The sequence below is a fragment of the Lontra canadensis genome, unplaced genomic scaffold (genome assembly GCF_010015895.1).
Source record: "Lontra canadensis isolate GAN:19392208 unplaced genomic scaffold, GSC_riverotter_1.0 scaffold12, whole genome shotgun sequence".
NCBI lineage: Eukaryota > Metazoa > Chordata > Mammalia > Carnivora > Mustelidae > Lontra > Lontra canadensis.
Genome location: NW_022631006.1, coordinates 12,279,584 through 12,304,958, shown reverse-complemented (window position 1 = coordinate 12,304,958; position 25,375 = coordinate 12,279,584). Strand labels below are relative to the sequence as shown.

Genomic DNA, 25,375 nt, shown 5'->3' with positions numbered 1-25,375 from the left:
ATTTAAAATTAAGGTTATGAAAGATTATAGGAAGAACCTGTCTGTTCAAGTGTTAAAACATAGTAAAAATATTAAAAATCAGAAGGAAAACAGCATGGTACAGGTATCAAATTCTAATAAATGGAATAAAACAGCCCAGAAACAGCACCTAAGATGTAAGAAATTAGCAAATGAGAGAAAAGAATGGATTATGATTTTCAAACAGCTGGTTAACTACTTTGAAAATCTACATCATTGTATCATGCTTCAAAATAAATTTCAGATAAAAAGTTCTTGCAACATTATCCTATAAAAAGGTAGTGGAACATACAAGTGAATATGTCATTTCTAAAATACTTTCTAAGCCTAAAAACAATCAGAAACTGCAAAAGGGGAAAATATTTTGACTTAACAGAAAAAAAAAATTCTGCACATCACAAATCAAACACATACTTCAGAATAAGTATTAACAACACATCAGAAGTAGAAAACACATTATTCAACATCTGGCTCCAGTTCTTTTGGAATGAAGAGAGATACAAAATAAGCAAAACCTAATATATTACATGTATTTGCATACTTTTTTATTATTCTTTTATTATTCTTCACCAGTTTGGAGGCTCAATAGCTGTACTACTTCCTCTCCAGTGGGCCACGGATACCAAAAGTCTAACAAGTTACAATTTCAACATAAAATTTCAGCACTTAGCTAAACATTTTATAGATTCTGTTTATTTCATCTGTATAAACAATTCTTGTTTTAGCTCTTTTGTTTCTAATCAAATAAAGCTAGACTGCCTCTCATGGGTGCCACAAACAATGACTCATTTTTGCAATAACCATAGGGGAAAGGGCATTATTCTGCTTGTCTTCCTGACAGTCTAATTAATGTTAGGGAGCAGCTGACGCCCTTCATTTCAGGGAAGCAAATGAGCAGGCAAGTATTTGGTCTATTTAATCCATTAGTAACTTACTCCTATTTCAGTTCATCCACAGATCTATTCATATGATACTTTTAATACCTTAACTAGATTTAAGGAATCCAGGAAGTCTATCTAAAACTTGAAAAGGAAAAAACGCTGACCAACAAACAAATCCCTGATTTCACAATCAACCAACTAAAGAAGACAGTTACTGGCAATCTGTGGTGGTATATAACTTGCTCAGCTGTATGGCAGCTAGATATTGTTCCCCAAAACCAGGAAGCCACCCAGTCTGGCTACATTACAGCATGAGGCAGCAATTACTATGGCCCTGCAACAAGCACAGAGTGCATAGCTTATGATGTTTATGGTCTAGTAAAGACACATGAACAAGGCCACAGTCCTAAAGTTCAAAGAATCAATATTTGTGGCATTAAAATGTTTTTAAATTTTTTATATGGATAAGAAAAAGTCACGGCAGATGAAGCAGGATTGGAGGATATTCTTTTTTAAAACTATGAAATATCCAAATCTATTTCTTAAATACAATATAGTAGAAAATAGCGCAATATACACCTATATACACATCACCTATAACCAAGATTTTCATTTTGTCTCATTAAATAATAACTTTACTGGCTAAGCCATTTTAAAGTTACAGATGTCATGGTATTTTATGATTATGTAATACAATATGCATCTTCAAAAATTAAGGACACCTGGGTGGCTGAGTTGGTTAAGCTGTTGCCTTCGGCTCAGGGCACGATCCCAGGGTCCTGGGATCAAGTCCCACATTGCGTTCCTTGCTCAACGGGCAGACTACTTCTCTCTCTGCCTCTCCCTGCCACTCTGTGTGCTTGTGCGCGCGCGCTCTCTCTCTCTCTCTCTCTCTCTGACAAATAAATAAATAAATAAATAAATAAAATCTTAAAAAAAAAAATTAAGGATATTGCCCTTCAAGACCACTATACCATTTATAATAATTCAAGTTTCTCCAACCTAATTCAAATTACCTGTGAATTATTTCTTTGTTCAGTCTGCCTTCCACCTCTAGAAAATGTCTGATTTTTTTCCATCCAAGGTTTTTTCTGAGTTGCCTGGCAAGTTACATTGGACCAATTTACACTACCTGTAACCAATGAGATTAAAAATATGATTTATTTATGAAAGATGCCAAAACCTAAATTATCCCTTAACTTTGTAAATTGAAAGTCAGTTACTATAAACACAAAACTGGAAATTTCTCTACAAAATTTAAGTGGTATTCCAATTCTTAGTAATAGAAGTGCCATCTTGCAGAATACCCCAATTTCTCAACGGAGAAATTTTCTCAAGTTTTATCAGCCCAACTGTACTTTCAAAGTAAGGTGAATCTCTTTGGAAGATTTCTAATTTTTTCTGCAGTATCAGCAGGCTTCATGCTTGAAAGCAAAGCTCTGACATGGACAAAGAAGAAAGTATAGCAAAAACACTATGCAGAAAATAAGTACCTGTACATATAGATGATTCCACATGCTAAAAATAAAAACAAAAAAGACAATTATTTTCCGCTTTAGAGTCAATACCATATGCCTTGCAATATGTTTTATAACTTAGTCTAGTGTGAAGCATGCTTATTTACAATCTGAGAAAAACACTTCTCTATATGTATTTTTCATATTAATATACAAAATACATTTTAATCCAGTCTATAACTACAGGAATTGTTAATGAAAATAGATACTTAAGCTTGAGACAAGATATAAAGATAATACTGACATAGGTGACCAATAAAGGAATCAAAGCAATGTTACATACATTCATGGTGCTAGAATCGGGATTTCTCAAAGCCCCTGCTGCCGGCTGGTTGTTGCTGTGTTTGGGACTGCAGTAGCCACTATCACTGTCAATGTCAGCTTCACTAGCCCCCTGCTCACTGGAGGATTCTGCAGTCGGGTGGGATGCTCTTCTCCTCCTGCCTTTGGACTTCCAGAGCATTGTGGCAGAGCTCTCCGAGAGAGATTTGTTAGCAATATCTGATGGGAAATCTATAAAGCAAGGAAGGTGTGACATCTCTTTGTGAGGACCAAACTGATAAATTCTTGTTAAATTATCATTAAGGTCATAAGAAAATAAAGATATCTAACTTTGTAAATGAAGAAAAGTAAAAATTTTGGGTGGGAAGATCATCAAAAGGTAAGATGTTCCTGACAAGCTGGTTTATGACATGTATTTATTATGACAAGAGAATAAAATATTTGTATAAATATTAAAACAAACCACCATTACCCATTTCAGAAAAATAACACTACCAATCTTTTTGAAGTCCACTGCATACCCTCTCTACCACTACATCCTCTTCCTCCCCCAGAAGTTACCTCCACATGGAATTCTGTGTTTATCATTTCCTCACTTTTTAAAATACTTTTTTCATGGATTTTTGTATTACTAAAACATAAATCATGTAATTTTACAGTTTTCACTTTATAAAAATGAAATTATACTGTCCATTTTCTTTTGTGACCTGCTTCCCAGTGTGCCCCATCCCCTCAACATTAGTTTTGAGATTCTAATGCATGTGGCTGTAATTCATTAATGTCACTGGAATCTAGAATGCCTATGTATGATGAACATACCACAAAGTACTTATCCTTTGTACCACTGATGGGACACCTGGGACTGTTTTGGGGTTTTGCATTATTAAATAATACTGTTAGGCCTCATGGGATACACATACTCAACTTTACTTGGTAATGCCAAATCATTTTCAGGCAAACTGCTTAAAACAGTTTATAACCCGAAAGAAGATATAAATATCCACAGTGATCCATTTGGTCACCAAATGCTTGATACTGTCTGCTAGGCTATAATTTCTGTCAATTGTTAGATATAAAAAGATGGCTCATTTTGAGTTTTAATTTGTATTTTCTTGCCTAATCATGAGGTTTGGTATCTTTTCTAATGCTTTTAGCTACTACTGTTTTCTCTTCTGTGAAATACTTAATTTTATTTTTGGATTGTTTAACTTCTGCCTATTTTTCTACTAAGTTGTCTCTTTATTTTTCAATTTCAGAAATTATAATCAAAAGACATTTAAAAAACTCTTGCAATGTCCTCCTATTCTAACAAATAACAATTTTCCTTTTTCTATATTTCTTCCCATAACTTTTACACAGCATCAATACAATTTTGAGTTGGGCTATTTAAGATTATGTATATGTTCTTCAAAATTATAATGTGAGAAGGCTCCATATTATTCCACTGAGTGAATGTTCTACACTTCTCGTCACCCGTTACTAAACATTAGGAAGCTTTCAGTGTGCTGCTGCAATTTGGATCTTTTTCAAACAGTCCTTTTTCTTTCTAGGGAAATATATCCATTTTAGATATAGTAACAGGAGAAGGACAATTGGGTCAAAGGAAAGATTCCTATAGTCCCACCACACTGTTTCAGCCCCCTGGTGCTGTGTCCCAAGGCCCTGAGAACAAGGTGGGATCATTTTCTTATTCATTCATATGAATTTTTCATGTCTTCATACTAATACTTTATTAGTGATAGGCATCGTAAAAATCGTTTCCAAGTTTGTGGCTTATTCTTTCACTCACTTTTGATAGAATTTATTTCAGAAATAGTTCTCTCCCTGCAGTCATAAAGATATCTGCTTATATCTTCTTCTACTGTGGTTTTCCCATTTGTCCTTAATCCACCTAAAAAGATTTACATGGGGTGTAAATTAGGTATCCGTAATGCTGTTATTTTCCACGTGTTTTCACATACATGTGAATCTGCTTCTGGGTCCCCTGTTCTAACTTTTGCATAGTGCATTTTTTATATAAGTCTACAAGAAGTAAGATAGTTTAATAGGTCTTGATATTTAGAAAAAAAGTTCTTTTCAGACAAATGATCCTTTTAGAATTAGTTTATCAAGTTCCCAAAAAATTCCTATTAAAATTTTGATTAGAACTGCACTGAATCTACAGACTGAGTACTGACATGGGGAAAGTGACATCTGCAGTATCAAATCGTCCTATACGAATAGGATATCTAGTTGTTGTTTTTTTTTAAATGTCCTACCATAAAGTTAAGATTTTCTGCATAGGGGGCGCTTGGGTGGCTCAGTGGGTTAAAGCCTCTGCCTTCGGCTCAGTTCATGATCTCAGGGTCCTGGGATCGAGCCCCCGCATCGGGCTCTCTGCTGAGCAGAGAGCCTGCTTCCCTCTCTCTCTCTCTCTCTCTCTCTCTGCCTGCCTCTCTGCCTACTTGTAATCTGTCTGTCAAATAAATTAAAAAAAAAAAAAAAAAAAAGATTTTCTGCATAAATGTCTGGTACATCTTTTGCAAAGTTCATTCCCAGAAACTTATATATTTCTTGCTATTATAAATGCCACCTTTTCTCAAATTTTGTTTGTAACACACTGAAACACACTTTTGTATAGTATACCTAGTATTCTTGTTAAGCTCATTAAATACAAGCTTATGTTCAAGAATAACAACTTGTTACAAGTTCCTTTAAGTTCTAATATTTCAGTCTATCTGTGACTACCAATTAATCCTCAGAAATTAAAAACAAATTAAACAAAAATACTAACAGAATGTAAAATCCTCAGAATTTGAAAAAAACTAAAAAGTAGGAATACTGATAAAAGGTATTATCTTCTAATCAAATTTTACCTTCGTTTTCATTTTCTTTTCACTTCTATCAAAGCATAGTTGACATACAATATTACATTAGTTCTAAGTGTACAACATAGTGATGCTGCAAGCGTCTATACATTACACTTTGCTCACCACAAGTGTAGCTACCATCAGTTTACTCCCAACCCTCTGGCAACCATCAATTTTTGTTCTCTATGTTCATGGGCCTATTTCTGCAGGGGATCCCCTCCCCTTTTTTAAAGATTCCACATATAAGATTTTAAGATTCCATCTGACTTATTTCACCTAGCATTAAAACTTCTGGGTCCACCCATGTTGTTGCAAATGGCAAGATTTTATCCTTTTTTATGCTTGTGTAATATTCCATTATATATACACGCCACATCTTCTTTATCCATTCTCCGTTCATTTACTTACGGACATTTGGATTGCTTCCTTATCTGGGCTATTGTAAATAATGGCACAATGAACATAGGAGTGAATATATCATTTCAAATGAGTGTTTTCATTTTGGGGGGTAAAATACCCAGTAATGAAATTATTGGATCACTTGGTATTTCTAGTTCTAGTTTTTTGAGGAATGTCCACACTGTTTTCCATAGCAGCTGCACCAATTTACATTTCCAATACATGAGGGTTCTTTTTTCTTCACATCCTCACAAACACTTGTTATTTCTTGTCTTTTTTATTCTAGCCACACTAACAGGGGTAAGGTGATATACTGTTGCGGTTTGGTTTATATTTCCCTGATTAGTGATGTTGAGCATCTTTTCATGTGTCTGCTGGCCTTTTGTAGATCTTCTTTGGAAAAATGTCTGTTCAGATCCTCTGGCCAATTTAAATTGGATTATCTGGGGTTTTTTTGGTACTGAGTAAATATTTTAGATATTAACCCTTATTGGATATACCATTTGCAAATATCTTCTCCCATTCAGTAGGCTGTCTTTTTGTTTTGCTAGTGGATAATCTATTCATTTTCTAATTCTTATGCTTCAGAAGACTGTCTTTGTGGTCACTAAATGAGCAAACTAAAGAAGTAAGGATTTTTAAAAGCAGTCCCAGGGTTTAAAGCATGTAGAAGGAAGTCACTATAACTAGGAATAACCAAAACATAGAAAACTTTGTAATGTATTACATTGTGATTCTTTTCTATAGCCTCTCCAAGCATTTGTTAGTCCATTAATCTCACTGCTTTATGATTACAAACTACACACAATGACTGTACCAGCAACAAGACTGTTTTTCAATGGATTCCCAGATCCTCTTACTCCTAATGGATCTAAGCAATTGCAAAAACAAAACAAAACAAACAAAACAAAAAACCTGAATTTATATCACAAACAAAAAGGTGCAACCCAAATGAAAGAAAGTATGCACCGTCAAATTTATTTTAAGTCAGAGTGGAAACTACAGAGGGGTAAAAAGTAAATGTACCTTTGAGCAGATCTAATTCTTGGCCTTGGATCATTAACAAAAATTTTTACTAGCATCAGTGACTATGGGTGAAGAGAGAGTTATCTATCTACTCTGTAGCCATTAAGCTGAGATCAGAGATACAAACTAGAGTTTAATGATATAAACTGGAAAATATTAATTTTTATCTATTACCAGAATGAAGCTTCCTTAAAATTTATATATAGTCTTCTAATAAACTCTGGACAAAAAATATCCAACTAGTCCAAAATTCTTACTTGCTTGATAGGATATATATGCCACTCATGTTTGTTTCAGATCTATGCTAAAATGTGGCACAGAAAACTTGCCAAGTTATTTCTATAAAGATATTATATAACATTAGAGTATTTTATAAAGAGTTTTAAACTATTTATAAAAACATACAAATTTGATTTCTGCCAAAATGAGTCCTCAAATTCTTACAATGTCTGCAATATTCCATCTCTGATTTCTGAACTGCTCCGCTACTACTCAAGAATAAGGACACCTCAAATCCTCCTCAAAATTGCACATTAGCCAGCAAACAAGCTGAAAGAACATTATGGATATGGACTGCTTTTATCCTTCTTAGAGAATTTCACAAAGTGGCAGGATAAATGAAAGGATGAAAGTCTAGAATCCTGAAACATGGTACGGCCCACAATTATAAAACCAATACATGAAAACAGATGAAAATCAATGATGTATACATAAACACTCTTGCTTACCAGTTTGTTGTGAAGCGTCTACCAGAAGCACAATTTTTGATCGATTATCAGGACCTGCTGCATTTGTCTCTTTCTGAGTAGCTACATTTTTCACCAGTGGCCTTTTGCTTTTTATATGCTGTTGTAAAAGCTGTTGCTGATTTAAGCACATACACACAAAAATAATAATTTAAAATCCTACTCAGTGTAGTACATTATAAAATACATATCCACTATGAAACACACCTAAATGTATGCTCTAAATTAGTGGCTCCCAACCCATGGGGAAAGAGAGTCACTGTGTTAGGAATTCATGACATTATCTGCATTTAATTATACATTAAATGATATAGATACACATTTTAATACTATTTTTCAAATAACTATTAACACTACTATGACTAATAAACTATTAATATACGTTATATTACTTGTACTTCATATTTTCTCAATAAATAATAAATGATAGAAGTATAACATGTCATATAAGGGTTTGTAAATTTTTATTTAGAAGGGTTCTAAAAAGGTAGTACTAAAAAGGTACTAAAAAGGGTACTAAAAAAGTAGCTCATCCAGGAGATAAATTTTCCTTTCATGATAGGAAGAAAATCCAAAAAATTTCTGCTTTAGAGCTTAAAAACAAAATATAAAAAAGTTGAGCCTTTCCTTCATTTTTTAAAACAGGAGTATTCATCACTTAATAGCAATTTATACAACAGAATTCTGAATTTAACTTCCTAAAGTGAAGTGCCGGAAAGGCACTCGGAAAAATCATGTTTCTTTAGCAACTGAAAGTTATATTTTACTATATTATTTCCCATAATTGTTTCTTTACATTCTCCAGAGGTCCCAAAACAATTTCCCTTGACCTAGTCTTTCGATGAACAAAGACTAAAAGCTTTTTAAAGCAAGCTGGCTGCATGTTTGTATTTTAATTTGTAAAAAGTATGCCAAAAAACATCAAAGATTTTTCACTGAAGAAATTAGGCTAATGGAATCTACGAAAGCATCAACTCCTTGACGATAGAACCGTAAGATGCATTTAGGAAATCACTCTGCCTTCTATTAGCTCAAAACTGCTGAGAAGAAACATGTTTTTCTTTTTACTTGCTTTGCATTAAGGCCTCAATATAAAAGTAACCTTTTAGTTAAGAAATAGTTACCTAGAATAAACCTTAAATCTCTTGTGTTTTCAAGGCCTTTGTGTCTCCCTTTTTTTTTTTTTTAACTTAGTCCAAAGGCTGATCTTTGGTGGTTTCACACATTTATCTTTCATTTTCTTCAGCTCAAGGAGACCTTGTATTCATATAATATAGTAAAGCAACACTTGAATAATAAAGTGCTATTGCTACTAAAAATTCACAGAATAGCAACAATGAAGTAGAAGGGATTGAATGAATCACAAATGTCCTCCATAGTATCTCCTGCTGATTTCTGAGGACTGAAATATATGAAGTGCATTAGTCATTCAACACCACTGGCATAGGATCCAAACTACCACTTACAAATACTGGTGTCACTATGCAATTTTTATCATTAAATTAAAACAATTTGGAAATACCTGTGTATAATGATTATGTAAAACTCTCAAGGAACCTGAGGATGGCTGTAAATCATATCATCAATTAAGAATAAGGCACAATAAAAAACAGGAAAAATTATTTTATAAATGCTCTATCCTTTACTATTTTATAACAGTGAATGGAATGTGATAGTAAATTCAGCATGAAAGCTAATCAATACAAGTAGCAAATTACTTCCATTATTATTAACAACAGAAATATCAAACGTAAAAGCCAATCAAAAAAAGTTACTTACTTTTGGTACAACTGGTCCTCTGTTACTGTTTCTGCTTCGATGACTGGACAATGGGAAGACCTGTCCAAGCTGATTTGGACGCTCAGTGCATTCTGTGGTTATAGTATTTACAGTATTTGCAGCCTGAAAGGTATTGGAGTAAGGTGTAGGAAAAGGATGATAGAATCCCATAACTTGGGCACATGGTGCTGGCATCAGCTGATAATATGTATACTCTGTAGAAACAGGTGGCTGAGCAGATATAATGGGGTAGGCAAGGTATGGTCCAGCAGGATTTGGATTGGGCTGTTGCCATCGTATATCATTGTTATATAACGGAAACTGTCTGTTAAAAGCAAATAAACAAAAAACAAATCTATTGAGAAGTCTGAAAATAATGCTGAAGCAAAATTTCTTAATGCATTTTAATTTTAAAAAGTGCAGACAGGTGCCTTCATAATAAAAAGGAGATAAAATTATCACCTTATTTCTTTGCTGTAGAGATTATTATATACATGTAGTAACAACTTAAATGACAGTATAAAGGAATTCAACCTGATCTACTGCATTGCAAAATTTTAAAAGTACATATCATTCTTATTTATAACTCTCTCCTCAACCTCCTCAAGGTATTTCTGCCTAGAAGTTAAACCCCTAGCTGCTGGATCTGTAAACAAAGGAATCCAAAGTTCCCATCCAATGCTAACCACTGTGATGGCCTCTGCAAAAAGCAGGGTAAAGTGAACACTGTGTAAGGTGACCATTACAATGGGTGATTTGATTCTTCCACTTCTCATTCTTCAGTTCAGTCCCAGGGCCTCCTACTCCTCTCCTGTACTCCCGGAACCATCTGGCCAAGTCAAGCTCTTTTCCTGGCTCCCCTCCTTGACAATGGAAGCAGGTTCCAAGTCCAAGGGAAAGAAAGAAGAGGCAAGCCTAACATTGCCATCCTATCTCTAGCATTAGAGCCTTTCCTAGTGCAATTCCTATGCAGCATCAGCAAGACTCTTCCTGTCTCAGCAGTCCTTACAAAAGGTTGCTGCTGAAGAATGAGGGGTCATGGGGGGCTGGAGCATTGAGCTTTTCCTCACTAATCCCACAGCAAAGCACAATGGAAAAATGCTCAGTCATAATTTAAAAAAAATAATTTTAATCCACTGGCTGGTTTACTCATGAATTCTCAAAGATTATTTAGTATGGTAAGAAAAATTAATTGAGGGGTGCCTGGGTGGCTCAGTGGGTTAAGCCTCTGCCTTCGGCTCAGGTCATGATCTCAGGGTCCTGGGATGGAGCCCCACATCAGGCTCTCTGTTCAGCAGGGAGCCTGCTTTCCCCTCTCTCTGCCTTCCTCTCTGCCTGCTTGTGATCTCTCTTTCTCTGTTAAATAAATAAATAAAATATTTTTTTTTAAAAAGAAAAATTAATTGTACTTTATACTAGGCCATTTTGTCAAATACAAAAATAATAGTATTATTAAATTTGGTTTTTAAGTTGCTTTAAACATAGCCCGATATAGGTCAAAATTTTTTGACATTATGCGAACTTCGACTGAGAAGGATCCCTTACTCTTTGTCCAACCCTGAAAACTACAGGGTTTTAGAAATTATTAACCTGAATAGTTCATATTTCATACAGCAGCTTCGCGGTCTCATATCTCTTACATCGAAAATATCTGAAAGAATGTGCCTTGGCATACTAGTGTGCCACACCATGGCTTATAAGGGGGGTGCAGAAATACTGTCTTTGCTTTTGGGGGGCTGGGCAGAGGCTAGAGCTCACCTGCCTCATCCATTTATCCCGGATGCTAGAGAAGTATTTTCTATGTATGTCACTTGTGAAAGGCTGAAAGTACTTTATACAGCACATTAAAAAAAATACTTTAATACAGCAGTAACATGAACTACACTAACAAAGCACTAATCACTCAGATAGTCTAAGCAGCGTTAAAAAGGCTATCATGACCATCACAAGCTACACCCTAACCACCAGGTCACACATTATCTGAACTGCAAGCATTTTGCTAAATCACCCTGTGACTATAGCACAGAAGCTAAATTTAAACTAGAATCAGAGTCCAGAAATATATGTTAACCATAAAGGCTTCAATGTTAAGGACTATCCCTTGGTATTTTCTTCTTACACCTAACTGTCCTGGAAATTATGATTAAATACCTAAACTTAAAAAAGGGTTTCCATTCACCACTTTCTGAATATTCATTCCTCCCTTTGTATCAACTTATTTCAAAGTAATTTTAATGACTTACTTCAGGAGTCAAAAAACTTTTCCTCTTAGAAAGAATGAGAAAATAACCCATGTTAACAATTAAAATTTCTGCTTCATTTGGTTTTATTTACTTCTCTTAAAAAAAGAGAAACGGCTAATGTTTAATATTTAAAATGGAGGGTTGCCTGGCTGACTCAGTTGGTGGACCATGGGACTCTTAATCTCAAGCTTGCAAACTGAAGCCCCATGTTGGCTGTAGAGATAATAATAATAATAATAATAATAAAATAAACCTGAAAAAAGAAAAAGTTACAAAAGGAAAAAATGAAGAAGTATGTCTTGCCAATTTCTGTTCCTTACCCACCCCCTACAAAAAAGAAAATAATAATAAACAAATTACCTATTGGACTGGTTTTCCTGCACAAATGGATAACAAGTAATCAGGTAGCTGGGAATTGGAGTTGGTTCTACACCAGAAACATTTCCATTATCATTTGGGAGTGCCATCGGGATCATAAATGTATCAGGATTCTTCTTCTGGGGAATAAATGGCTCTACCTCAGCTGACAGCTTGACATTCTTCAAAGAGAAAGTAAACCACACATTTAATAAAGGAGCAAAAAACTTAATACAGATCCACAGTTTAACAATGGAAGAGACAGGGCTTACACATAGTAATTAGATATCCTTAGTATTAGAAAACATCCAAAAGAACAGCAATGTCATATTAAAATAACTAAATATGATTATTAAGGCAAAGCCATCAAATAAAAGAGGGAAAGGTTTATCAAAAGTTATTGCATTTTTTTAAGTTATTGCATTTTAATGAAATCATTTCTTACATAACCAAAGCTGTTAAAACAATCAAGAGTACAAGGAAGTAGACTTGAGTCCAAAAATAAAGCTGGTAGTAAGAAATCTAGCTCTTCAGACAAAACAATGCTTTTAACTAATTTTGTTAGGAGGGAAAGTCATTAAACAGAGTTCTGAAGGATAATCACTTTATATTTATTTGACTAGTCTAAAAAACAGTCTATTTCTATCCATTTCAGGAAATTAGGTAAGTATAGTTTAATTAAAAGGAAGGAAAGTGTCCAAGATTAATGAAAAAAAATACCTAACATATGAGCAAGAAACTTCTGGTTCACAAACTAGTAAAAAAAAAAAAATGAGTACTTCAGTTTCCCAGTAGACAACTTGAGTAAACTAAAGTAATCCAGAATATGTACTCCCATTTTAGTATTTAGTATCTTTTCTCACAAAAAAATCTACAGAAGTTTAAAAGATATATTTAAAAAACTAAAGTATTTTTGGATGCACATGTGGGTGATGAAACTATAAAGAAAAATAAGAAAGATCTGGGATAAAAGTCAGGATAGGAATTACTCATATGAAATTACTCATGTGAAAGAGAGTTGTGATCACGAGGAGGGCATCTAGAGAGATTATGAGGGCCTGACAATGTTCTGTATCTTAACTTGAGTGATAATTACAAGGAATCCACCTTATAATTCATTCAGCTATACACTATTTTTATGCAGTTTTCCTTCTGTTTTTAACAACAAATTCTTGAAATTTAATTACATAAAAAATTTATAGGCACATTCTGCAAAGGTAGAATGTTTAAAACCACATAAACACCACAATCTAAAAAGATATTATACACTTTTTTCAGAAAACAGTAAATGAAATGCAATCCAATGTTTCAATCTTTCAAATCAATTACCTCAAAGCAATAGTCCTAACTAGAACTTTTGCCCAACAAACCCAGTAGGATGGCATTTATTGGAAGTTCTGAGCAAGGCAGAGTTCCCAGGATAAATATCAGGCATGTTTCTCACAAAGGTAATCAGTAACAAATGCACCAAAATCTTAAGATAAAATCTAAAGACTTGATATGCTTAATAAATAGCCTTTATTCAGATAAATTATTCTCTATAAAGAGCCTCCTGGAAATATTCAGAATACTTACAAAGAAGTGGGAAGAGAAGAAATCTGAACTATTTATAGCAGTATTAATTCAATATCCTTCCTACCTGATTAAACTTTGAAATCTACTTTTATACTATTAACCAAATATGAAACAGAGATAGTACTTGCATTTACTAATACAGTATCTGTGACCTGAAGCTGGTTTCTTGAATTTCAACCTTGAAGGCAAAAACTCCTTCAAATGCTAATAGCCTAAGTCCGTAATCTTCACCGTGATAATCAACAGAACTAAAAAATCATTTGTGTAAAGTATAAAATATTAATCTAATAAATGCTTCCTCAGGAGGAAATTAGGGGAAAAGGTAGATTTTCAACAATAATGCACAGATAATGGAAACTTGCTTTTATAGTTCATGCATAGGCATAAAAAAAAGGAAAATGTAAATCACATTTTAACTATACTGAAAATTTAATTTGTAGTATATCTTTGAAAAATCTAAAGTCTTTCCGAACATATGAGTACTCTCTGAACAGTTTTATAGATCTGTATAGAAGGCATTAGGACAAAAAACAAACAAAAAAAGGCATTAGGAATTTTTAAATGCAAGGAATATGATTACATCAAATTTCCATATTAAAAGGAAACAATACTAATATAAAGAAATGAAATGATTTAAAGATAATAAGTTTCATGATACCTCTCTGCCAAATAGTACCAACTCATACATTACTTTGGAAACAAATTCAACTTCTTGCTCAAGTCAAAAGTTGCAACAAGTTTTTATACTTTGTTTCATTTTACTTTGTAAGAGTTTTATGAACTTAGGCAACTCATGGTCAAAAAAGTATCACACACAAGTTATAACTGGTATCTGTACATATATACATTATATACCCTTAAATATCAAAGTTTGTAATATTTCTATTCTAAGTGCAATTCTAGATATCAGAGTTCAACAATAAAACTCACAAACGCTGAAGTGATCCTTTGTTTTTAGTTAAAAAGAGAAGCTGCTACAGTCAACAGCTGCGCAAACAGAAGATGTCACTAGTAGGAACAGACTGGCAAACTTTCTCCTACAGTTACAACTCTGCTATGGTCTTAAAAGTTGTTGTTTTGACTTTGGGGACTTCAGTATCATACATTAAAATGAAGCATGTGCTATTCTTGGGCCTAAAAAGTAAAGTTAAATCCCAAATTATTCTTAAAATTCTACATAATAAAGCCCATATAGACAATATGTTAAGTAACAAGTTCTGGCAATATTTTAATTATATTAGTATAGAAATCAAATGTTGTCCTACATAGTAGACAACAAAACATTATAAAAAAAAATTAGGCTAGTTACTTCATACAAGGATATTCCTTAGTTTGAATTTTTTGGTCTACTTTTGACAAGATCTATTTTTTAGGAATAGGAAATTTTATAGCAGTTGTCTCCTTAAAGTAAACATAAATATAAAGTAAGTCTAAACTACACAAAGTCTAACTATTCCTGTACCACTATTTGCTTAAAAAAAAAAAATCTATATAGTAAAATTATCTTTATCTTTCAGATATTATTTCAGAATTTTACAAATGAGTGAAAAAATTATAATAATCCCAAAACCTGTATGGGAAAAAAAATAATAAGCAGTTTCACATTCCTTTTAAATTTAGCATATATTAGGGGCACCTGGGTGGCTCAGTGGGTTAGGCCGCTGCCTTCGGCTCGGGTCATGATCTCAGGGTCCTTGGATTGAGCCCCATATCGGGCTCTCTGCTCAGCAGGAAGCCTGCTTCCCTCTCACTCTCTCTGCCTGCCTCTCTGCCTGCTTGTGATCTCTGTCAAATGGATAAGTGAAATCTTAAAAAAAAAAAAAAAAATTAGCATATATTAAAACAAATAATAATAAACCTTCTTTGATGTGAATAATCTAGAAAACCCAAGAATTTATCAGAACATGAAAATATAAAAGCCTTCTTTAAAAGAGTAGATTAAACAAATGCACTCAGATCACTGAAAGCCTACATAAATTCAACAAATATGCAATGAGTACATGTTCTGGGAAAAGTGCTGTACTAGACTGGTTTAAGGAAAATGGACAAACATTACTATGAAGCACCCAATGGCAGGAAACGCACACTAAACTCCTCTGGGATAGAACCTCCAGAAGAGTGCAAATAATTTTTCCAGATTAAGCAACAGAAAAAAACACCCACTTAAAATCAAAACTGAAGTAGAACATAATAAGGCATTCTCCCACAGTGAAATTTCAGTATGTACCACACACCTACAGAAAAAATATGACCATGGAAATCCTCTACATCCTTTCTATATTAAGGTAAAAATATATCAAACATTAAGGTATTTTATATCTAATGGGCAAAGAAAAATAAATGTCTTCCAAAGGAAAAAATGAGTAATGCTTAAGGGATACCCGCTGGCTATATTGCTTTTGACTGGAAGGACTTCTATGGAAAGTAAACACTTGACAAATCAATTGCAGTAGTTATATATGTAGGTTTTACAAGACTTCAGAAAACACTGAGGAAAAAAAGACACAAAATATTGAACTAAGACTGTCCACTTGATTTACTATTCAAATCTCTTCCTCTTTTCTTAAAACAGACTACACCTAATCCTATTTAAAACCTGATGGTACTTTTCTAAAAATCAACTCTCTAAATTTAATACTGGTTTTTGGATTACCTAATTTATTAATTTCTGGTTTTATATTTCTTTTCCTCTCTTGCTTTGATATGTTTTCCCTGCTAACTTCTAACCCTGGACACTTTATTTACCTTTTAAAATATTTAATAATGAAAGCATTTCTAACTATGCATTTGCCTCAGAGTATAGCTTCAGCCACATCCCATAGGTTTTCATATGTATTACTTTTTTTTTTTTTAAGATTTTATTTATTTGACAGAGAGAGACACAGTGAGAGAGGGAGCACAATCAGGCAGAATGGGAGAGGGAGAAGCAGGCTACCCACCGAGCAGGGAGCCCCATGCGGTGCTCAATCCCAGAACCTGATCATGACCAGAGCCGAAGGCAGATGTTTAATGACTGAGCCACCCAGAGACCCCTTCATGTGTACTACTACTTCAATAACCATAATTCTACTTTTTAATTTCCTCTTAATTGAGGGCTTAGGGAAAAATGGTCTTTTTAAATTTCCAAAGGTCAGGGTGCCTGGGTGGCTCAGTTGCTTGAGTGTCAGACTCTTGGTTTTGGCTCAGGTCATGATCTTGGGGGCCTGGGATCCAGCACCACATTGGGCTCCCCACTCAACGAGGAATCTGCTTCCCCTCTCTCTCCTTCTTCCCTGCTCCCCCTACTCTCTCCTTGTCAAATAAGGAAATCTAAAAAAAATAATAATAAAGTTAAATTTCTAAAAGTTATTTTACTTTCCTTTTGATTATAAAAGTATTTTTTAAGACCTGTTAAAATAAATCATTTACTTATATTCATTAAGGCCAATTATAAGTAGTACTGAATAATAAATGTTTTATAGTAACTTATTTAGAATATATTTAGTTTGCAACGCTGATACTATTTGAAGTTTATCAGTTATTTAAAGGAAAGAATTATAAACCAGGTGATTTTGTATCTTTATTGGTGAATAGCACTTTGTACAAGGTCATGTGTATTTGTTATGTTTGCTTTTCTAAGAGTTAAAGACACTGGTGATCAACAGTTTTGTAAATTCTTTTATTTTTTTTTACATTTATTTTAATAAACATTTTTTATTTAAATTCAATTACAATATAATGTATTATTGGTTTCAGAGGTACAGGCCTGTGAATCATTGGTCTTATATAATACCCAGTGCTCATTACATCACATGCCCCTCCTTAATGTCCGTCACCCAGTTACCCCATCCCCCCACCCCCACCGGCAACCCTCAAGTCTGCTTCCTATGATTAAGAGTCTCTTGTGGTTTGTCTCCCCCCTCTGGTTTTTGACTTGTTTTATTTTTTCCTCTCTGCCCCTATGATCTTCTGTTTTGTTTCCTAAATTCCATGTATCAGTGAAGTCATATAATTCTTTCTCTGACTGACTTATTTCACTTAGCATAGTACCCTCTAGTTTCACCCATGTCATTGCAAGATTTCATTTTTGATGGCTGTGTAATATTCCAATGTGTGTGGGGGAGGTGTGTGTGTGTACACAACTTCTTTATCCATTCATCTGTCACTGGGCTCTTTTCAGTTTGGCTACTGTGAACATTGCTGCTATAAACACTGGGGTGCAAGGACCCTTCGGATCACTACATTTGCATCTTTGGGCTAAAACCCAATAGTGCAGTTGCTGGGTTGTAGGGAAGCTCTATTTTCAACTTTTTGAGGAACCTCCATACTGTTTTCCAGAGAGGCTGCACCAGCTTGCATTCCCACCAAGAGTGTAGGAGGGTTCCCCTTTCTCCACATCCTTGCCAATATCTGTACTTTACTGATTTGTTAATTTTAGCAATTCTGAATAGTGTAAGGTGGTATCACACCATGGTTTTGATTTATATTTCCCTGATGCCAAGAACTTATCTAGGGATGCCTGGGTGGCTCAGTTGGTTAAGCATCTGCCTTTGGCTCAGGTCATGATCCCAGAGTCCCGGGATAAAGTACCACATCCAGCTTCTCCCTCTGCCTGCTGGCCTGCTGCTCCCACTGCTTGTGCGCTCTCTCTCTCACGCGCTCTCTCTCTCTCTCTCAATCCAAGAAATAAATAAATACAACCTTTAAATGAACTTATCTGATGTTAATGTACTAAAAATTAAGCCAACATTGAAATTATTTGATAATACAAAAGACACTGTAAACTTCAAGTGTTTTGTCACTTCTAAGGCCATTGTTCATTTTTTTAAAAAAATCTCAAAACACGGCCTTAAATTTCTTAAAAATAGAAACATTAAGCCTTTATAAACAAATAAACTCTGTGATTTATTTTTCACATCCCTTTACACCAACATTTTTCCCATCAAGGACAAAAAAAAAGGAAAAAAAAAAAGCATTATACCAAGTAATAACTGTTCTTAGACCATCTAACTCTGGCAATTAAAATTAAATTACTTGTTTTGATTTATTGCTAAAAGAAAGTACTACTGAGATCCTCTTTTGGTTATAACATTCTTTCCAACAGTCCCTATTGCAATTATATTATCTAGGATGTATTCCCAGTAACTTACTTTTTATTAACCTTATCAACATATATACAATTTATCTTTTTATCAAAGTTTTCTTTTTAAGAGCACTATGAATACCTTCAGGCAAAACACACTCAGGTTTCTTTGTTTGTTTAAGTTATTCTTGTGCAATACTCCAAGGATTTCAATTAGGTTAACGTGAAATGCATAGTTTGTATGTAGTACTATTTCTTAAGAAATCAAATTTCTATAAATTGCTAATCACTACAATATTATGAGTGAGTTTTAATGCTGCAGGCATTCCCCCAAAATTCTGAATATAAATGAACAGTGGTTTAAAATGAAAAACAAACATTTTGTGAGGAAAATGGAAATACACATATCACATACACTTTTAGTGACTTTTACCTATCTAAATTCACTTCATTAGTAAAAATATAAAAGTACATTCCAAAAAACCTAGAAGTCATTACATTACTCTATGGTATAATGGAAACAATGAAGAACTTCACAAAGTGGAGAAAGCTCAGCTCTAGCCCCTAATCTATTATTAAATTAATAGTTCTTAGCCTTTTTTCAGTGATAAGATTCTTTTGAGAATATGATGAAAATAATGGAGTCTTGCCCCAGAAAAATGCTAATATAAAATGAAGCACACTCCTTCCAGGTCATCCATCAACCCCTGAATTAACTGCCTAAAGCCTGAACAAGGCAAAGCAGCATCCCTTTTCTGTATCTAGGTTTCCAGTGAGTGTGTAGCAAGTGGGAAGAGAGGGTAGTTAGAATTATTCTCTTACTTAAGGTTAGGCTGAGGAAGAGGCAGGAGGTATTAGAGTAAAAAGAGCTAGAAATTCTTCAACGGAAAAACTACATTCACGATTTCTTTCTAATCCTTACATTTCTACAAGGTTTTAATAGGTTGTGGACTTTGGAAAGATGTAGGATGAAAGAGGAATAGGTTCTCTAGTTTCAATAATTTGCTCACAGCAGTTGCTGTTAAGATAACCACACACAAATAGCTATGCTAAATAGTTAATTATATTTCCTGTAAGATGAAAGGAACCATAAGTATACATATGGTAGCATTACTGGTTACAGTTTTGGCATCATGATGAAGAACCAAAGAGTTTTTTAACCTTTTCATTAGTGACACACATACAAGAAAATTGTTTAAGAAAATTTCCTATTCAATTGTCAGGCTTTGATATTAAAAGCATTCTTATAGATGCCTTAAAAAATATTTTTCATTAAGTTAGATATAGACTGTATATGGGATACTCGGGTCACTAGAGAGCTAAGAGGCTCCGATCAATTTTGCTTTGGTAAATCCACATATTATCTCATAAAACTTATCTGTGTTTTCAAATTCATAATCTCCTATTTTTTTTAGTGAATGCTTTTGTAAAAACAAAACAAAACAAAACAAAACCAAATATACACAACTAGGAATCTGCCTGCTAAAAGAGCCAGATTTCAAAATCAAAATTGCCTTTGACTAGCTACATATATACTGAAATTTGGAAATCTTGTCTCATTTCCTCAGATACTAATTATCTATTTGTAAAATAGGCAAATCGCTAGTCTTTTTCTCCTTCATCTATCTGCCTCCCTCAACACTGGGCAAAGTCTTCAACTGAAGAGAATGCATAGTGAATAAACTTCGATTTCATCAAATTTTAAGTTTCATAGAGGTCTCAAGGACAGAAAATACTAACACTTTGCGGGGGTGGGGGAGACCGCTTATTTTGGATTATTATTTACATTTTCATCATCCCTGCCTCCCAGCAACTACTCGCATGGATAATCAAGAATTTAATACAATTAAAACCAAAACAGAATACTAATGGAACTACTCAGTGAATATGAAAACGGTCTCGGAAATGAATTCATAATTCAGATCCAACATTCTTAAAATATAACCTCAGTTTTTCAAAAATACTAATTTTTGCAAAATGGACAGAAAAGCAGGGGAAAACCACAGTAGTTCATACCTTAAAGGAAACACCTCCCTAAAACCACTGCGAAAAACAATGCTCTGCTCAACGGAACGTTGATCCAAAAAGCCCATAACCCCCTGCATCTGTAGTTACCACACATTCTGTGACAGTCTTACTGGGTGAGAAGCCTTCGAAAGCCTTGCCACCTTGAAAACACATTCCAGAACTAAAACGGTGGGGGTGGGGGGGGTACTCGCTGGAAGTTATAAACCCTCCTCTCAGGCGAGCACTGACAACTTGGGAGTCCTCCGGCCCCTAACACCAAACCACGGAGGAGGGGCAAAAACGAGTCCCCAGCCCGGGGTAGGGGGTAACTAGAGCTGGAAAAGCCCCCATCCCCGAGGCAGCAATTGGAACAATGCAGGAGTAGGGCGCCGCCAGGCTCTCAGGCAAGGGGAGTCCGCTTCCGCAGGAACCCCAGGGCCCCGGCGGTCCAGGCCCACGCTCAGGGACCAGGGCCCGCTCCGGAGGAAGCGGCGACCCCCAGCACCCGGCCCTGCCGGCCCAGCCCGAGCTCGCGTACCTGGTCAGCGGGGGCTCGGTCCATGGCGCCTGCAGCCGCAACGGGCCTGCGTTAGTCGGTGTGGAAAGCGCCTCGGGCCGCTTTCTCCATGGCCCCCCGCTCGAGTCGAGACAGGGCTCAGGACCTCCGCCCCTATCTGGCTGGCCCTGACACAGACTCTGGCTACGCCACTGGCCGAGGGGGTAGCTCCAGCTCCGGGAGAAGGAGGAGGCGGCGGCAGCCTCGGGGAGGGATCATCTGGGACGGAAGCCTAGGAGGCCCCAAATAGGTGGCAGGCGTAATTGAAAATGGCGGCTCGCGGAAGGGAAAGGTGGGAGGGGTCGAGAAGTGGCGTGGGCAGAGTGACAGCAGAAATCCTGAGCAGGTGGTAGCGGGAGCCTGGGCTGGCTGACCTGGAGGCTGAGGCCAAGTGGAGATTCCTGTAAGCAGGTGCCTCAGACCACTCTGCGCTTTGAGCCGGACTTAACTGTCCTGGACTGTTAAACTGGAGGAGTGTCCGGCCACCTGGGACCCAAAACACCTGGGTTCCAACCTTCAGGGACCTCAGAGACTACTTCATTATTCCGAACTACCTCTTAGTATTGTAGGAAGAGCTTTTAGCTGCCCACTGTACATAGCGATGCTTCCTTATGTTATCCAGCTAAAAGAAGTCATGACCATAAAGGAAAATACCACGGAAGGGTCACTGGAGAAAAACTAAGTGAGGAGGTTCCACAAATGCTTATTGATTAGGTAATTCGTTTGTCCAGGCCCGCACTCACCTCCACCCTCACCTCCACCCTCACCTCCAGGCTGATCTCGCCTATCTCAGAATCCCTAATTTTACTGAGTCTGTATCACACCAACCAACAAGTAAGCAGGTACTCTGCTATGTTGCTTTTCTCCCTGTGGTTATTGATTGTTCCTTTTATCTCCAGCTCATTAGCTCCTTGAGGAAAGACTGGGCACTTCCTAAGCATGGCTGATTCCCTCTGGGCATCTCCTCGGACAAACCTTCCAACAGGTACCTCTTCCCAGAATAGTTCTTCCTTGCTGGTCAGCTCCAGGATGAGGAAGAAAAATAAAAAGCTTTATAAGCTAAATTCTACTTAAGTGAAGGAAAGGGAGAGGAGGTGGCTCCTGTTTGAGGGACTGGAAAGGAGATTTACAGCTGGGAAAGAGAATTTTAAGCAGTTTGCTTTGTCATGCTTCAGAAGACATCAGTAAAGACTTAAATTGCCTTTTCTTTTAGTCTAGGTTGTTATTCTGGTTTTGTTTGGATATGATTCCAAGAAGAGGCTGGTCTGTGAAGCCTCTAACTGTACTGACGTTGATACTGTACTTTGACCTGGTAAAAGGAGCTCTATATTGGGTCAATAAGACTTACCTCACGGCTGGCAGTAGAAACTGTTTATAAGGAGAAGCATTTATATTTGTACACAGAGATCTTTCACTTATTTAGCTCTAACTAAATAAAATATTTTTTTTCTCAAATTTTATGTTTTAATGTGCATATGTGTGTGCATGTGTATATATGTGCTTAAATTGTACGTATGTCTGAATGTTACATACATGAAGAATTCATGTAATGTAGCCCCTACTCTCTATCAATGAATGCAGAATAAATTTAGGTTTGCATAGAAAAGCTAAGCTATTTATAGGAAGTCGTTATGTAAACTAACAGATGATCATTCTTCTTCATAATTAAGATAAAAAGAATTCTGAATTTTCAGAATGTCTCCCCACTGGTGGTCTCTAGCCATAAGACACCCAGATCCAAGTAAAAAGATGATAATAATGCAGTACCAATTTAGTCATAAAAATACCACAGTACTCGTTTTCCTTCCTGCTTCTAAGGAGTAATCTGAGAAAATTGAAATAGAACCTCTCTAAGGATCTTTTCCTATTACAGGATTTTTATGACTATGAAATCATTCTCGTTGAGAATCTTCTTTGTAGAAGATATTCGTTTAAATTTTAAAAAATAGAATTGTAAGAAATTATATGAACAATAATGTCACAATGCCATTCTTGTTTAACGCAATCCTAGAAGAGTACATAGAAATTAGAATAAAAAATTAAATTATATGAAGAAAAAAAGACATTTAAAAATACTACTTTGTATGGATGATATGATTGAATTTTAATTAATCAATACATGAAGCAACAGATATATAATGTGCCAGGCGCTATGCTAAATACTGCAGGTATAGCAATTAACAAGACACTGCAAGAACAGAAACCACGTTTGTCTTCTGGGCAGGACATACATAGAACAAGTAACTACAGGTAAGTTCCATGTCATGAAAAAAGAAGTTCAGTAGGTTCTACCATGGTGTGGGATTGAAGGTCAGGAAAGTCATATGTAAGTAAATGGCATCTAAGCAAAGACCTGAAGGGTGAGTAGGAGTTAAAGAAAAGAAGTAAGCAAGTGGTTCCAAGAAAATGGCTAATGTGAGAACTCTGGGACAAAAGAATCCGGCATTAGTACTTAAACAAGCTCATTCCTTGAAATGAGAGTTGAGGATGAGAGGGATAATCCAATAGAGCAAGGCCTCTGACAAAGCAAAACCAAAAGAAATTAGCCTTAGATGGGAGGAGGTCCATGTTGTCCATAATAATGGAAGGAAAGGAATAAAGGGTAGACATGACTGCAGATACATTTATAAGTTGAAGGAATTCCTGTCTATGGCTTCTATTTTCTTGGGGAAGTAGGGGGCTAAGATTATCTGCTGACATGGAGGGAGGCAGAGTTGTGATGATCATGCACTTGTCAAAACTCAACAAACATAATTTAAGAGCTATGCATGTCATCACCTATAAATTTTGTATCAAAAGAAAAAAACTATGAATATTGAACTCCAGTTTTAAGAAATTCCTGTTCTTACATAACCCAAATCTCTATCAAGATATGGAATGTTACCATGAACTCTAGTGGCTTTTAAAACTTTAAAAAACCATGGGGTGCCTGGGTCGCTCAGTGGGTTAAGCCTCTGCCTTCGGCTCAGGTCATGATCTCCGGGTCCTGGGATTGAGCCCTGCACTGGGCTCTCTGCTCAGCAGGGATCCTGCTTCCCCCTCTCTCTCTGCCTCTCTCCCTACTTGTGATCTCCCTGTCAAATAAAAATAAAATCTTCAAAAAATTTTTTTAAAAATAAAACTTTAAAAATCAAATATTTGCGTTATTCACTGTTGCATCCTTACTACCTGTACCAAAGCCTGCCACATAGCAGGTGCTCAATAGATATTTGTTGAATAAATGAATACGTGCTATGATATTAAATCAGGATTTTTTCATTCAGGGTTGGGTTTTGTTAGGCATATACATTACTTTGAATAAGCAGGATTCAGTAGGGTAGGACCACAAAATTCTTTCATTTTTGCTCCACTAAGTCTTCAAATTCTCTGAGGGCTGCTCTTCATTCTGCCCTGGATACTTTTTCATGAAGTCCACACAAACTTCATTCCAAGTTAAAGCTTTGCCTTTTCCCAAGCCCAGTCCTGCTTCTGGACTGCAGTGAGTTATGTGGTATGGGCCACTTTTATTTAGTTTTCTACCATTTACATCTCCACTTCCTCCACCTTAACTACTCACTGATTAAGCTTTCCAATTCCTTCAGGTTTATATTGTGCAGGGGAGGGTAGTAGAGCTTCTTAGATGTCTCAGTTATATGACATGCACAAAGTCACTTCTAGGCAACCACTTACAACCCTAGCCTTAGCTCTTGGGATTTTTTTTGGGTTTAGCCTGCTGCTTGATCCCTGGGGGGTTCAGCAAAGTACTCATTTAGCTAGACTCTGTTTTAAACTGGCTTCAAGTATAATTCTCTCCCACCATCCCTGGGAACATTTTTGCTACACTCTATCACTTATCTCTCTACCCATCCGTCCCTCCATAAGTCCATTAATTCATCTTATTTTTGGTGTATAACAAAGTAAATTGCTTACATCAGTACCCTTTCTCCTGGGAAAATTCATGTTTCCACAGTTGGTGAAAGCGTGGCTTGTTTCCAGTGCTCTCTGTCTTCCTCTAGTCTGCCTTTGGTTTTCTTAGGAAAGTATCAGATCCCAGGTCCTTGTACTCCCCCCGACTCCAGGCGACATGTATCAAGTTCTC

General features: G+C 35.8%; 1 protein-coding gene across 1 annotated transcript in view; it reads right to left on the bottom strand.

Annotated features, from left to right (window-relative positions):
* SECISBP2L (SECIS binding protein 2 like) overlaps nucleotides 1–21,517 on the bottom strand; it is a 57,228-nt gene extending 35,711 nt beyond the window's left edge. Inside the window, exons 1-7 of the mRNA XM_032856550.1 lie at nucleotides 21,280–21,517; nucleotides 12,101–12,279; nucleotides 9,498–9,822; nucleotides 7,701–7,836; nucleotides 2,700–2,929; nucleotides 2,393–2,417; nucleotides 1,916–2,031 (exon numbers count right to left, since the gene is read on the bottom strand). Of these exons, the coding sequence (XP_032712441.1) occupies nucleotides 1,916–2,031; nucleotides 2,393–2,417; nucleotides 2,700–2,929; nucleotides 7,701–7,836; nucleotides 9,498–9,822; nucleotides 12,101–12,279; nucleotides 21,280–21,303 (1,035 nt within the window). The 5' untranslated portion in view covers nucleotides 21,304–21,517. The remainder of the gene's footprint in view (nucleotides 1–1,915; nucleotides 2,032–2,392; nucleotides 2,418–2,699; nucleotides 2,930–7,700; nucleotides 7,837–9,497; nucleotides 9,823–12,100; nucleotides 12,280–21,279) is intronic.
* Between the last annotated feature and the right edge of the window lie 3,858 nt (nucleotides 21,518–25,375).